Below are 16,830 nucleotides of genomic sequence, written 5' to 3'. Positions count from 1 at the left end.
GGAAGCTATTTTTCTCCATATACTGTAATGGAGTTGAGCTCGATGGCTGTGGGGGGGGCGGAGTTTCGTGTGACATCATCACGCCCCCCACATAATCACGTGAACTGACTGTCAACGCAGTACGTAGAAAACCAGGAAGAGCTCCAAAAAGCGCTGAAGAAAACATGCATTATATAATTAAGAAGGCAGTGAAACAATAAGAAGTGAGCGAGTGACATATACAACCATATTTATGAGTGCAGCTACTTCGGAAACAAAGCACGGTGTAAACCTAAAGTTTAAATTAAGTTCATAGACAGGCTGCCGCTGGCATTTGTCATTCCCACGGCTAATGCGGGATACATGTTTAATGAGAGGACGCAGGATATAAACGAGAGTTTTGATCACTTTGTAACCAAGTTAAAATTGCAGGTGAAGGGCTGTGCTTATGCAAATTCCGAGAGACTGTGTTTGTGGGGGGATTGACAGTTAAGGCGGGTGGGGGAGTCACATCATCATCTCCCCTCCCACTCACCTCATTTCGCTCTGAGCTGAGCTCCGCAGCTAACGCAGTCTTGCGGAACCAACTTTGTGACGCTGCCACCAAATACTCACAGAAAAATCCACAAGGTAATACACACGCTGTCTCTAGAGTTTCTCTACACTATGAATCCTCCAGGCACTACTTACAAAAGGTTACATTGACAATCGTGTTACGTTATTTTTAAAATGTTTCCTTTTCTTAGCACAAGCACAGCTGAGAAGCCTCGATGCATGTGCTCCATAACGCGTTAAAAAATAACGCATTTAATCACACTTTGCATTCCAAGCAAAGGGGAACTTCTGTCAATGCATGATTTCCTGGTACATCGATTACATTGATGCACACATCAGAGCTACAAAAATGTAACAGTCGGAAGAAAGCGCGTTGCTACGACTAATTGGAGGAAAATTTCATTTCAAAAGACTTCCTGACGGAAGCCTTGATAAAAGCGTGGTTTTGTGCACATATATATACAGTATATGTATATATATGTGGATGTATATGTATATATACTGTATATATGTGTGTATATGTATATATATGTTTATGTGTGTGTGTGTGTATATATATATATATATATATATATATATATATATATATATATATATATATATATGACAGCAACACTCATGACAATGACAATGTCAATCATGTTACGTTATTATTAAAATGTTTCCTTTTCTTTTTCATTACTTCTTTAACACACTACTTCTCCGCTGCGAAGCGCGGGTATTTTGCAAGTCAGTAATATAATTTGTATTTTGCTACAAAATGTTCTGTACTAAGTTACCATCTTTACATATATAAAATACAGTTTGAGTGTAAAAAAACATGACCTAGAATTTCATCACAACCTAAAGAACCATGATGTTTCATTCAATTATTATTTCTTAGGAATGCACCCTCAATGCATCTACAAAACTATGTGTTGAATTAAAACACCCAACTTCATACATAAAACAAGGTCTCGCTTCCAACTAAAGTACCTAGGAAAACAAATAATGTCTGTTTACTGTGGATATGGGGAATCTGATGGGGTGTTGGAAAAAGTATGTTATAAGCTGGCAGTGACACTAGTGTTCTTTGTAAACCACTGTTTTTTCACTTCCTGTTCTCCTGTACAGCCCCACTAAAGTGTACAATTTTATCTACCCTCAATAAATTAAACATACCACCAATTTGAGGTGCCCGGATCCTAACTGCATTTGCACTTCCTCGCAGCCTATGACGAAATCCCTAAATGGGAAAGAAAATATTTAGTTTATTATTTCTATCCAGCTATTAAAGAATTTAAATTAAAGAGTTATTAAAGAATTACAGAATAGCTGTATTTGGAAATGTTCCAATATTGTTTTCTTTCTTCTGTTGCTTTCACACACTGTCACCAATCTTTAGACTTCACAGTTCAACAAAATGAGCATTGAGAATTTTTCAAAATGAAATGCATATTACAGAGAACAGCAATTAACTTTTACATCACTGGTCAAATTTTAACATAGTGACTTACAATAGGTGCATTGCGAAAGCCCTTAACTGACTGAAATATTCCACCACCAATTGCCCCCATGGTGAATGCTCCTCCACAATCATCCACAATCCTCCAGGGGCTGAAATGAAAGGGGAGAAAAAAAAAATCAAGCAACATTAAAACAAATAACTCACCAAATAAGAATATACAATCAAATAAGCTTTCTTGAACCATACATCCTTCAGTTGATAGTTTATTCTGCTAGTTGTTTGCTGGAGGCCAGACTCCATATGGGCCACATTAAGTGCAAAGTGGGAAACAGAACTTGATGGAATGTCAGTCCACTATAGAGCCGATTTTATCACATTCTCCCAAACAATGCAATATAAAATTTTCAATCACCAAACCATTCACATTTGAGTTTTGACATGATTTAAGACATCCCTTTATTATTTTACCAATCATGACTTTTCTCATTAGGGAAATCTTTTAAAAGACAATCAAAAAAATGTTAAAGCTCTCTTGCTGTCCCTGACTGTAAAGATCACCCATTGATATTCATTATGAGATAGGCTGCAGCTCTGTTTTTAACTTGTTCTGACCTCTTCCTCTGCACTTCCAATGTGATTATATTCCCCATTTCCATTGCCACTAAACATATAAAATTCAAGAATTACCTATCAATATTTGTATTATAATAGGAAAAATGACACTATAAATATGAATTTTGTCAGGATAAGCCTGAACTGTTATTGTTGAAATTACTTTCAACTGCTGGGAGTTTGCCTGCATTAACTTTTTTGGAGAAGAACACGCAAGAAGACTGTTGTGCTTCATTATACCATATAATTCAGAAGTAATTTTTTTATGTATTTGCTAACTGTTGTCAAAGTGTTAATATTTTATATACTTCATCCTTCACTCTCACTCACTCATACTTACAGAGTTATACAAAACGTTACCACTGATGGCCAAAGGGATGTACATTTTGTCAGCATTACAGCCTTTTCATGAAAAGCGTTTCAGTAGCTAGATTGCGCAGACAATGAAAGCTTAAACGAATCAAATATCATTGATCATTTGCATTTGTGCAGCTGAATGACGGTGCATGTTATTTAAAATGACATTTTACTGAATTTTGATTTTGGGGGACATTATGTTACAGTAGTTAGCTCTGTTGCTTAAAAGGGCTTGTACTCAACGGTCAGTGGGCCATTTAGGCCTTGTTCCTGTCGTGTGCGGTCTACTGCTAAGACCAGCAGTAGCTTGTAATCTTATACTTGGGGGCAAAGTAGTTGCAGAAGGTGGGATTAGATAAAAGACATTTGAATGCTTTTATTTAATTATCCTTCATTTAATCCTGCAAGTTTCAAAGCTGAAATTCAGAATCCAGCATCCTAAAGAAATCTTAGTAGATTTGAATTGTGGCAAAAACAGGCTATTTTGTGCTTTATTAAAACCTCCTCTGTATGTTCCTGTAATGGACTTTACACAGAGACCAATCCTGTCTCTGTTATTTGCTGTCAATAAAGACTTTTAACACAAATCCTAAGTTTAGACTGTGTTTCAACTAAATGTGGTGGATGTGGTGGTCTGTGCTCAAAATCAATGGGCAGTGTACTATACCAAGTTATTAAATGCAACGCATGCTGCAGCAGACGCTCCTGCTACGCAAGCATTGTACTGTTTATACTTGCGTGCATACTTTACGTAAATCTGGAGGAATCCACCAGGTGGCAGTGCGAGATATTATCACGGTGAGAACAGGTTCGGCTTCGCTGTGTTGTGAATTGCCTGGAACACCCATTAAATTCCGATGACACCTTACTGCAATATCTCTGAAAAGGATGTTTAATGATTAAATCCATCAGTCTAGGTATTCGTCCATTCCAGCTAGCATTGGACACGAGGCAGAAACAATCCCTGGACGAGGCCTCAGCTCATCGCAAAGTGAATAGAAGCACTCACATACACTAGAGTCAATTTAGTATAAACAAATCTGCATATCTTTGGAAGGAAACCCAGCAGGAAAACATGTAAACTCCAGGCAGGGAATATCAGCGATGTGACTCCCTGCAAGACAGCAGTGCTAACGCTCCGCCACCGTGTCACCCCCAAGTGTGTAATTATTAACAGTATTAATCATTATTTAAACGAAATTACCGATTTATCTGTAAAACATAACATACATACATACTTTAGTGCATTTCATCATGAAAGTGATATCAAGTATAAATCTAAGGATTCTAAATGTGCAGAGAGTTGGAATATCATACATTTAATGTGCTCAGTGTGGCGATCTATTGCTGTTTGCCGCTGCTGTCAGGACCGGAGAAAGCCCTAGAAAAAAAGACGGCAAAGAAGACGGTATGTGAGACTTTTAAAATGTATCGTATCATTACAATCGGGAATATGCGACGCTTGAAAATAAAAGCACCACGAATACATCTGTATGTCGGCATTTTGCATTACCACATCTAACTATTCATCAAACATCGAAGCGTGCACACCGATCTCGTAGGATCCACAAGGCAGCTTTCTGTCACATGTAGATAGTAAACAGAGACTCTGACGTCACATTCCAACTTTGAGCACACTGTGTCCCCCGACTTTTTGCTGGTACTGCAACTCGCGCATGCGTCGCATTAATTTCTGAGGAACTGCTCAGAGGATGCTCAAATGAACACTGGGAACGCGTGGCAGCCATGATGCGGGCTCGTATGCATTCAGAGCATGAAGTATAAACGAGCCCTTATTGTTACTGCTTTACAAAGTAAGAAATTTCAGCTTCATTCTTAATTTTTGCAAAACAAGGGAGTATTTTGAAATGGTACACTTTTAGTTTACTTTCTCATGGTAAAACTCTAGTTCAACTTATTAGACGGCCCTAACTGCGTCTTCTCATTATTCAATTTTATTATGTTCGTCACAGTTTTAATTGTAGTTTTTTCAATTTATAAGCACAGGTTTTAGGTTCTTTTTAGGTCCTAACAGTGAGAAGAAATATACTTTTACCATGATAAAGTAAGACTTTCCCTTTAAACCTTACTTTTCAAAACAAAACATTACTTTCAACCCTTTGACCTGCGTACTCCATGTATAGCAGCTGTACAGTTCGTCTTGAATAACTTTCAAAGTTAAGTCAAGTTCATTCCATCTCTGTGCTCTCAGAGATTTCAGCAGCCAGCATGCATTTCACATGTCTAAAGCAAATTTTTGTATTTGCTTTTTAAGTTCTGAACCCAAAGGCTTTTTCTTACCCCCGTGGGGGTGGGGCTTGAGAACGTTAACATTATACAAAGTTACTATCTGTTTTACCTTTTGTCTGCATTTTTATCACTCTTTAATATTGTTTTTTTATCAGTATGCTGCTGCTGGAGAATGTGAATTTCCCCTTGGGATTAATAAAAGTATCTATCTATCTACCTTAAAGTACAGTAAACTGCCAATAAGCAAAATATAATGAAAATAAATGAGACATTAGAGGCACTCTTGCATGCCATATTTGCTTATAGTGTGTGCCATTATTAACATTTTCGGAGGGGGATAAAAACTTAAGCGCTAATGTACTACTGTGAGGCATAAGCAAACTGTAAGAAATTCCTTGGAAAAACACATAATTGGAAATGTACCATAATCAAAAAGAACGGACGATTTAACTAAATGACAGGGTTACTCAAGTGCATAAGTATTCTCGTAAATAATAAATGTGTTGAATTTAAATTGGCAACCACATGCTGTCCAAAGAACCAAATATGTAAACTACTGGAGTGAAATTCTTGTTTAAGCTTTTAAGATAAAAGTTTTGCAAGAATCGAACTTGATCTTGTAATTCTCGTTATGTTTTATTGATAGAGTACAGTAGAGGGGTCTACCTATTTAGAAAACATAAAGCAAGAAAAACCAAACGGGACTTCTTTAACAAGTCAGTCAAGGCTTCAAATTCCCTTCACGTTTGTAAGCGCTCCTTTAATAACATTCACACTTACGGTTTATATGTAAAATAGCCGCTGTATAATGGGTTACTTATAATTTCAGTGGAGTTAAAAAGTATCTCGATACGCTCTTAATACAGTGCAAGGCAAAAGCCTTAAAATTGAACTTCTCTAAAGTATGAAATAGAATTTAACCAAGAATGTCCTTCGTTTGTGCTGTCACAAAAAGTAAAAGCAGCACACCTGATTTAATCACATAAACCACTTGTAGTACATTACCATGGCTCTCTGGCATACTCCTCCATCTTTCTTAGACCAGAACGGAAAAACGTAAGACTAGCAGTCTGAGGTTGGACTACAAACACCCAATCCTAAACTACACTTCAAACAAGCTCGGCCCCTTTTAGGGAGAAGGCGGTGGCAGAGGGAATAAAGGGCGTGGATAAGTGAAAATGTGACCAATTAAATGTTGGTATAGGAGAAGACCGCCATTCTCGTGTTGTGATTGGCTGTTAAGATTTCTATCAACGTGTGTTTTGTAAACTATCGTAGTGTCAACACTAGCTTGCCGGAATCAGGCTCCAACCAGACCCTTCTCGAATCAGGGGGGTATTTTTCGTACGTCACTTAAATCATCCGAGATCACATGGCTCATCTTGGACTGTTAATGCCGGGGAAATTTATCCTGGATAAGTCGGTTTTTCAAACGCAGCGGTGTAGTAGATTAGTTTAGCGTGTGTTATTCGAAGGATTTCAAGATTTAATATGCTCAAGGGGTAACAGTGCAAAAGCAGCCCAAACCAGAAAAGACGGCTGGCAAAAAGTGACCGACAAATTAAACGCGTGTGCATTGTACTTACTGAAAGCAGCGTTTCATTTCCTATGTGCCAGATTTAATTATTATTATTTAATATGTCATAATTACAGATCAAACATGAACACAAGGAGAACATGGGAACAGGTTAAAGTGAAGTACCAGAATATACTTCAAACTGGTAAATATTGGTATATAACTATTTAAAGAACTGTTGACATAAAGAATCATATATAATATAAAAAACATTAATTTTAAAGCTAATAAGAAGGCAGACAAGCAATAAACAGGTGTAGGCCCACGCGGTCCAGGCCTAACTCCTGCAGAAGAGTTGGCTCTCCAGCAAAATGCCCATCGCTCTGTTTCTGAGGGCATTCCATGGGGAAGCTCCTCCTCAGAACCAGTGGCAGGATGGTCACTTCATTTCAGGTAAAGGATGGTCATTGCATATATTTGTCCTCAATGTGTGCCATAGGTATGTTCCATATAGCCCTCTTTTCTGTTGGGTCAGTTGCAGGGAATGTCATATCCCTAGAAACTGTGTCTGACCGACGAGATATTGACAAAGGTGAAATATTTGATGAACACACTGTGTCTGATTATTCATCAGTAGGAGAGGTAAATTTTCCAAATAATGTTTGATCAAACACCACTCTGATCAGTCCCATGTGCCCCAATCACATTTGGAAATCCTGGGTAATGAGAATGTTAGGCTGATTGTGAGATTCTTTATGGAACTGTGGGTGTTTTTGCTTGTGTATTAATTACCTACCTGCAATGGCATGAAACGCCTCTTTTATTGTCAGCACAAGCAGGTGTCCAGGAAACACTATGAAAACCCGAAGGAAATATTTCAGAGCCAACCAGACTTTATGAATTGCCTGGCAAACTGCACTTTTAGATAGATTTTCCGCATCACCTACAGTATATAAAAAAGTACTGGTAGCAAAAAACCTCAAAGCATACTGTCTGTGTGCTTGTGAGAGCCCGACTTCGCCTAGTTTGACTTCGAATATAAGGTGCTAATAAATCTTTGATGTACAATATCCCCCCTCCCCTCCGGCTAAAGCGGTACCTTTCGAAAATAATTTCCTCCGGGAGCAATAAAGGATCTTGCCGATCGCACAAAACCCTCTCTATATGAAATTCTCTTCTTATAATTTGCGCACCGATAGCAATTGGTTGCTCATTCATGAACGGTGAAGCTATGACTGAATGAATTCCATGCACGGAAACTGATTAAATGTGTGAGCTAATCCTTGTTTACATAAAACAAACCTGCTCCGAGCAGGTTTGAGGATTTGGATGTGCTGCTATGACAACACATCCAGCTAGAGTTTCGAAAAACCAACAGAACCAGGATCATGCCAAATCGTCAACAATTACATCCGGCTAAATGGGTAATCCACGTACGAAAAATACCCCCCAGTAATAAGAACAGTATCAACAAATAATTTAGATATTTAGAGACAGAGAAATTTGAACATAAACTTTATGAGAAGGATTTAGGAGCCGTAGTTGCCTCGTCATTATCAACTTCCAGGCGGTGTTCAGAACACGTTAAAAAGGCTAAGAGAATGTTAGGATATATAGCACAACATGTAGAATACAAGTCCAAGAGGTTTATAATGAAGCATTATAACGCACTGGTTAGACCCAAATCTAGAGTGCTGTGTACAGTTTCAGTAGCCGGAATTTAAAAAAAGACGTAATCGTGCTAGAAGATGTCCAGAAAAGAGCGATTAGGCTAATTCCAGTCTACGGGGGATGAATTATTAGGAAAGATTAAAAGAACTCAGCCAATTTGAGTTTAAGCAAAAGGAGATTACAAGGTGACATAACTGAAGTGTTTAAAATTATGACGGGAATTAGTACAGTGGATCGATATTGTTATTTTAAAATGAATTCAACAAGAACAAAGGGACACAATTGCAAACTTGCTAACGGTAAATTACATACAGATATTAGAAGATTTCCTTTACACAAAGAACCATAGACACTTGGAATAAGCCACCAGGTAGTGTGATAGACAGTAGGACTTCAGGGGCCTTCAAAACTAGATTTGATGTTATTTTGGAAGAATTAAGTGGATAGGATTGGTGAGCTTTATTGAGCAGAATGGCCTTTTCTCTTGCAGATTGTTATAATGTTCTAAAAAAGTCCAAACATATCTGTAAATTAGTTAGGAATATCCCAACATTTCAAAGATATCTTTCAATTATTTAAATATATTTCAAATCAATAATTTGGAATGTCATAAGTTTTGAAGATGAGCAGAAAAACCATGCTGAAAAGAAGGAAGTTACAAACATAACATTTCCTCTGTTGAACAGTCATTAGGACATTTTTTCCTCCTGAAATTTGGAGTTTGATGATGCAGCATTTCCTTGAATCATATTTGGAATGTCCTTTTTCTGATAATTATTAACTATAATGTCATTTAACACATTAAAAGAATAAAATAGCTTTCTAAGGATACTTTTCTTGTAATGTTGAAACAGCTTGTCAATTAACTGCTGAAAATTAATTCTTCTTGGTTAATGTTATTGTGTTTGCCTAAATGAAAGGGTAAAAGTTTGCAGCCTTGTAATATGTGTGTTTTTTGCCTCTAACTGTGTAATGCAAAACTGATATTATAATGCACACAGGTTTTCATAAGCTGTCACTAGCATGCTGAACTGTTGGTTCATATTAATGATGTCAGAAGTGTGAGCTAAAGTAGCTGATTTTGGAAACATAATTTTCGTTTTATGAACCTTGAATAATTTCAAAGGGCTTTAAATAATCAGTAAAAGAGCTTATTAATTAGAGAGGAAAGAGATCAGTATAAAGCTAATCAGAAGGAAGACAGGAGGAGGAGGAGGTTGGGAGCATGCGGTTGCCACCACACTGGAACAGTGTGAGGTTTTTTACAGTGGCTAGAGTGCCAGTCCTGCCACCAACCCCCATGTTTTCCATGTAAGTAGAAGGACCTGCTTGCAGGATGAGGGAAAAGCCAATCCAAGAATTGTCAGACTGATTTCTGAGACTTTGAGAAATGCAAGAATAGGCCACCAGGAAAAGGCTTAACATCTAGCAACAGTAGGTTGCATTGGTGTTTATGTGTAACTTATCTCTTGCCTATTATTTTGCTCTGTCTAAGTGACAGAGATTAACAGAATGTGGGATGTGTTGAACTACAAAACCCGACAGTGTGGTTATGGTATGGGATTTGATGTATTCGTTTGGTGTCTACTTACAAAAAGTATAAAGAGGGGAAATAGTGCCCCCCTAGAACCCTACCATGACAAAGCCATCCTAGTTGGCTTCTTACTGCTGACTTGCATTCAATGCTGCCTAGGAATGAATCCCAAGTCCATGGGCTACTGATCCTGACAAGGCACTGGGCCATCCTCTCCAACCCAAACCAACACCCAGAACTAACCTACAGACACACTGAATAAAAGTGAGTTATTCAACTAAATGCCAGGGCTTATTTTTTATTTATAGGATATCAACTACAAACTAATAACTAATGAGCATATCGTACATATGACATAATTCAGTTAACAATAGTTTGAGTTGGGTTCAGCTTCCCAAACCCAGTTGATTTAGGGTCTAATGAGGGCTCTGACCTTTGGGCACCTATGCCTGGTCCTAACAGTCTCATTGGGGGTTCTTGTATGGTGCTACCTGAACAGGCTCTGGCTGCCAATATGTACAATTTAAAAGCAGATTTAGCAAACAGACAGATGGATGAGTTCTTATTTAATTCTTCCATCTATTATTTCTGAATCTACTTTTCAGTTACAAAGCTCCCAAACAGCCTGGCATATACCTTCAGACTCAAGTTCAGTTCTCTGGGCCACTTGTGGCTACAGTTTTTGTTCCAACCCATTTCTTCTCTTAATAGGATTTCCGCCTTGATTAAGCAAATTGTTACTTAGCAGCGCCAATATTTTTTGAATACATCCAGAAATTACAAACTGGTTATGCTTCTTAGTGGATGAAGTAGGAATATAAAGGCATTAGATGGATAAGAATTTATTCTTTTTCCTATTTAATACTAATCATTTATAGTAAGTGTTTATTTGTGCTGGTGTCTGCTCTGCTCATCATTAATTGTCAGCGTTCAGATATCTTCTCTCTATTATAAAAAAAAAATCTTGGGAGAGAAAGACGGGAGACGAGACGTGATCTTCACATTAAGATCACGGAAGACACTTAAAAGACCCGCGAAATTAAAGAGATTGGCCACAGAGTGTCTTGCAGGAACCTTAAACATGAGACTTTGTGCCAAGAGATTGACCCAGGACCGTCTCGTGATGACGTAGAACATGAGATTCTTGCAAGACACGCCCTACTTACAATCAATATCAAGCCAAGAGGCAGCAAAAAATTCACTCGTCTAAAGGATTTGAGCACACACAGATCCAGGGCTCTCAGCGCATATAAAGCGTATAAAGACAATACGTTATAAATGAAACGTTGACGACTAAGCGAAGAAGAAAGCAGTGCGGGAAAAAGAAATTCAAAAGCGTTGGAGAGAAAAAAGAGCAAAAAGGAAAAAGAATAATCTAGGTGCAAATTCAGAAAATAAGGAAAGTAATTATTAGCCCAGAACAAGTGGAATTGAAAAAAAACATGTCCAATCGGGCTCAGAATTAAAAGACAAAGAGTAAAAGACAGAGTAGAACTTCATAAAGACGTTCACAAACGTTGACGCTATACATATGCAGAGCAGGTTAGAGATTATGAAAGCAGTTGAATTCGAAAGGCTCAAAAAAAAAAAAAAGTTGACAAAATACACGTGGAGAAAGTTAAAGAATATGTAAGTAGGAAAATTAGAAAGTATAACAAAAAGAAAGTAAAGATCACAGTAGCACAAACAAATGGAAATTATTACTCGAAAAAGGGAAAATAATCACTACGGACCAGGTGCCATTGAAAAAAAAAGCAGGACAAAGCAAGGTCAGAAATAAAAGACAGAGTAGAAAACAAAGTAAAACTTCATAAAAAGGTTAAAAAACAAGGGTGCCAAACACATGCAGAGCAGGTTAGAGATAATGAAAACTGGAATTCAAAAGACTCAAAAAAACGTAGGCGCGAAACACATGCAGAGCAAGATACAGAATATGAAAGCAGAAAAAAACGACAGTGTCAAAACAAAGAAAGTAAACATCGCATTAGCGCAAAAAAGAAATTATTACTCAGAGAAATAATGAAAAGGCGAATAGAGATCGAATATATGGACATAGGTGATATGTCAGAAGTATGTAAATATTGTAAGGCTTTGAAGTTTAAGTCAGAGAATTTCAAAAACTGAGTTTACGTCACGTGCATTTATTGGTTACTTTGCAAAAAAAAAATTATTAACTGTTGATGATGTAGATCGTTTTGCCTGTGCTGAAATTTCAAACAGAGAAACCTATCCTGAATTATAGCACAAAGTCATTAAATTCATGTCTCACTGACTTCATTAAAAAGATTCAGCATATTAGGACTCGAAAGATTCCAAATATTGTTTTTACAGAAGTTCTGACATAAAAGTGAAACTAATGAATTAGGAACATTTCAAAGAAAAAAAATCTTACAATTGTGTATCTGGAAAACCAAACATGGGGGTTGGCAATCAAAGCGAGCAGGGGGCGAAGCCCCCTAGTAGTTAAGAAAACAAACTCCACAGAAAAAGTTAATTTTAAAAATAAGAAAACAAACCAAGCATTGAAAGATACAGAAAAAGATACAGAAAAAATGCAAACATATCTTAAGTTCCTGTAAGTGTATATCTGACACTGATTCTCTCTTCTAAATGCAAAATAAAAGGAAATGTTTGTCAGCTAATTAAACAATGAGATTAATTAAAGTTAACAATAACTGTGTGATTGAGAAACTAGTTGGTCGCCAAAACCTGCGGCCACAGGGAACCCCCAGGACTGAACTTGAGATAGCCACATAGGCACAGAGAGGACGTAAAATATAAACATTACTCAGGAATCAGAGCATAAATTATCCCTATAACTGTACTGAATATTTCTTTCTGTCTTGAAGTATCACAAACTCTTTTTTTGCCATCTAGAAGGCAGCAAAGACTGTCTTGTGAAGCTAACAAAACTACCAGTTACTCAGGTTTTGTGTGCTGTTACTGTACAGATATAAATTATTTATATAAGATGTTTTAAAATTACTGCACCAATATATTGCTGAAACTCATTATCCCCTCTAACGCAGGGGCATAATTAGAATTTGATGGACCCTAATTAAATAAAATGAGGTCCCCTTCATGTGAAAAATTAAATCCAATTAAACAATGACCACCATCAATGAGATACAGTATGTCAAGCATATAAGCTACACAAAAGGTCAACAACTACAATAATATGTATTTTTTAGGCAATTTTCATACCAAGGATATACTTCGAAGTGACTGAAAATCTCCACAACGTAAACACAACCACTATGAATGAGTGTCCAGCAGCTTCTTCAGAGTTTGCCTAGCATCAAGTGTTCCAATGGTAGGTATGAGCTCTTGTGACCCAGAACTGGATAAGTGGGTTTGAAAATGGATTAATGTTCAAATCATCCACTTAGGAGCCAAAGGAAAAGGTGATTTTAATGTTTTTGTATGATCATGTTAAATGCTATACAAAAACTAGTATCTTTGAATCCAGATCCTATTAATATGGATATGTGTACTGTCATGGATGTTTCATGAATGTCCATAAATATATCCATGGATGTTCACCAAGTGCATATTTGATCAATGATTTGCAGCAGACACTAGGCATACCTCAGTTCTAGTAATAATAAAATCCTTCCAAAAAAAAAAAACCTGTAATGTAACTGATGTCAAAATGAAAACTTCACTGAGCAGTCCCTCTGGAACATGCAATTTTACTTTGTAATGAATTTATTTTACATAAGGTCATTCTTACTGTATGTTGCTCAATGTCTGCAAGAGCACAGCTTTTTAGACAACACAGCCACAATCCCCAAGAGTTCTACTGTGCTTCATTTAGAATACAGTATAATTTTTTGGGTATACAAAAAGTAGGGCAGAATTTCTACTACCTTTTACGGGAGAGCAGGCATGCCTGAGGTGATTGGCCATGTGGTCTGTGCACACATTCTGTTTTATAGCCCTTTAAGCAAGTTAGCATTTGTCATGGTTATGTAACTGAAAACTCCCATTAGTGAGTTAGTGTTGGATAGCATCATCATCTTTTGCGAAATTCATTTATCTAAAAATAAAAAATATTTTCTCATTAGGATAAGTTGCAGTTACTAAAGATGCTGAAATTGATTAGGTTTCTACAAATTAATAGATAAATGGATAATGAATAAATGCTACTTTAGTACATATATAGGGATCTAAATATAATTAGATATTGTAGGACAATCTAGTGGCATGGAAGCATAGTAAAACTGAGCTTAAAATATAATCAACATAGAATAGTTTCAGCTGTACCCAAATCTATCTATCTATCTATCTATCTATTTTACTGTCTTTCTTATCTATCTGTCTATTTTACTGTCTTTCTTATCTATCCATCTAAAATGACTGGAACTTCACATTTAAAATGAGGTAACATTATGTAGATAACATTATGTAGAACTGGCCTGTTGAACAGATGAATACATTGGGGTGTTTAACCAATGACAAAGACATACTTGTTGCCACATTCAGGAAAGGCCAATATTTGAGTTCAAAATTATTGTAGGGAGCATGTCTAACTATTGTGAAAATGTGTTGGCCTATATATACAGGTATTAAACTCTAACCTAAATCTAACCCAGCCCAAACCACCCAAAGTATTATCAGACTCAATGTAGATGCATTATCCATCCATCCATTTTCCAACCCGCTGAATCCGAACACAGAGTCACGGGGGTCTGCTGGAGCCAATCCCAGCCAACACAGGGCACAAGACAGGAACCAATCCCAGGCAGGGTGCCAACCCACCGCAGTAGATACATTATGAGTTCTTACTATATAGGTGTAACTCAATAACAGCTGAATGACATAACATCAAATATTAAATATAAAAAGTCATTAGTGTGCATGTATACACAACAGTGTGCATTAATAAAACCAACATTCCTGTTGTTATGTGCTGGAGTCACAAACATGGTGAATATGGATTTGAGGCCTCCAAAAAGAGAATGAAATCAAGCCAGGACCTTCACTCGCCAGCCCAGAAGAGGCTCATCCAGTCCAGCTTACTTCCCACTTCTTACTATAGTCAGCCCTGAATAGGTCCAAAACCACCCACAAAACACAAAAGATATAAGAGAGCTTTAAGAAATATATGGATAAACAAACTAATGATATACAGACAAATTTAACAAAAAACACAAAAAAATGAGAATAAGTACAAGTCAGGGAAAATCCATTTTTAAAACGCACCCTTCAACCTGATTTGTGTAATGCTGCTCCTATGTCCACGGCACCGCCCCATAGTTGTAGGCACTTCTTCATTTTGGCTATGCCACTCCCACACCAATTGAACTAATTACATTAAAATTCATAACCTCATAATCATTTTTAACGTATGATATCTCACTGGGAAGAGGTAACCATACTCTTTGGTCTAATTAATACCTTTTTAACTATTCTACACTTTATACCTGTAGCCCTTAAAATAAAACCCAAAGCTTCTTAGTTGTACATTTTGAATAAAAATAAAAACCTCACCTTGCACTTTAAAAACCAGGCATGAAGTAACATAAGCCAATGAGAAGCTTTGCAAGTTAATAAACTAACAATATACATTGTGAAAAGGCACTATATAGCGCCCGACCTGGCTCAGACTACGCAGAGGCACTTGTTCACACTCAAGGGTTTTTTATTTGTTTGCTCTTCAGCCGTGGGCACACGTCTTCCCCGTGTCCCACCGGCCCAACACAGTCCCAAGCACAAAACCCACACCAAACCCACACTTTCCTGCTCCACCACTCCTCCCAGGCAACCTCGTCCACTTCCTCCCGATTCTGGCCTTGAGTGGAGGTGGCTGGCCCTTTTTATACCCCACCCGGAAGAGTTCCAGGTGGTTGACCACCTGGTCCTAATTGCCCTTCCGGGTGGGGCTGAGAATTCATGCAGCCAGGCTGCGGAGTCCATGCAGCTCCCCCTAGCGGCCACCCGAGCCCCCAACCAGGCTGTGGAGGACTCCATCTCCCATGGAGCCCTGCGGGTGGTTGGGGAATCACCGTCCGCCATGGAGGCTGCCACCAAGCGTCCCGGGGGAGGTACTGAACTGTCCATGGTGGCTCCCCCGGAATATACACAGCAGGGGCATCCCGGCCGGGCTTAGGACCCGGCTGTCTGTCACAACATATATGCATTTTGAATTTAAGAATTTATAACAAAGCAAATTTTTACATCTTCCATAAGAAAACTGTTCCTGGTGTTGAGATGGCTGTGGTACCAGCCACAACAAAAGCAGTTACTGGAACTTTCATGTACCAGTTTAAATATACACTTCTTTTTCCTGCTCACTGAGCTCTGTGTTGTAATATCTGCCACAAAGCAACACAAAAAAGGGGAATAACAAAGAGGAACCGCATAGCCTAACATCAACTCAAATGGCAGGCTTCGGCCCACTAAGACCCAGAAATTATCTATCTCAAAATATGTATATTTATTTATGTCTGTATTTATGTATATGTGTCTGATATACTCCACACCACTATGCCAATTTCTGCCTAAATTTCCACACCCACCTCCTCTGATCAATAGAAAACTATGACTACAACTCAACCTAGCATTTTGACCCTGGGGGTACCTTTGTTCTTTTTTCCCCTTTTTACTACAATTTGAACAGCAGTGCTACCAGGTGCCTAACAGCAAGTGAAACACCAGAACAGACTGAAGCCAGACTAGCTGACAAATAGACCAAAGCTTAAAATTACATATTCATGCAATGCCAAGTGCTGCTTCTACTGTGTTATATAACATAAGAAGAACATGAGTAAAAAGTTCAACATTGCATTTTCTTTTTCTTTCTGTTGTGGCACTGCACTCTGTATTTTATTCAGAGATACAGTTTTTCACTTGAAGCGATGCTTTTGCTTTGAATAGTTATGTTTCAGGTCTTGAGCACATTGTGTT

The 16,830-nt window shown here is 37.8% G+C and overlaps 1 protein-coding gene across 3 annotated transcripts in view; it reads right to left on the bottom strand.

Annotated features, from left to right (window-relative positions):
- timm17b (translocase of inner mitochondrial membrane 17 homolog B (yeast)) overlaps positions 1-6,301 on the bottom strand; it is a 37,464-nt gene extending 31,163 nt beyond the window's left edge. For all 3 annotated transcript variants that reach the window (XM_039774999.1, XM_039775002.1, XM_039775000.1), the window contains exons 1-3: positions 6,206-6,301; positions 2,031-2,130; positions 1,696-1,759 (exon numbers count right to left, since the gene is read on the bottom strand). In XM_039774999.1, the coding sequence (XP_039630933.1) occupies positions 1,696-1,759; positions 2,031-2,130; positions 6,206-6,231 (190 nt within the window). In that variant the 5' untranslated portion in view covers positions 6,232-6,301. The remainder of the gene's footprint in view (positions 1-1,695; positions 1,760-2,030; positions 2,131-6,205) is intronic.
- Positions 6,302-16,830: the final 10,529 nt, after the last annotated feature.

Source organism: Polypterus senegalus, chromosome 13, assembly GCF_016835505.1.
Source record: "Polypterus senegalus isolate Bchr_013 chromosome 13, ASM1683550v1, whole genome shotgun sequence".
Classification (NCBI taxonomy): Eukaryota; Metazoa; Chordata; class Cladistia; order Polypteriformes; family Polypteridae; genus Polypterus; species Polypterus senegalus.
Note: the sequence above shows the minus strand (reverse complement) of the source record. Positions and strands in the feature narration are given on the sequence as shown.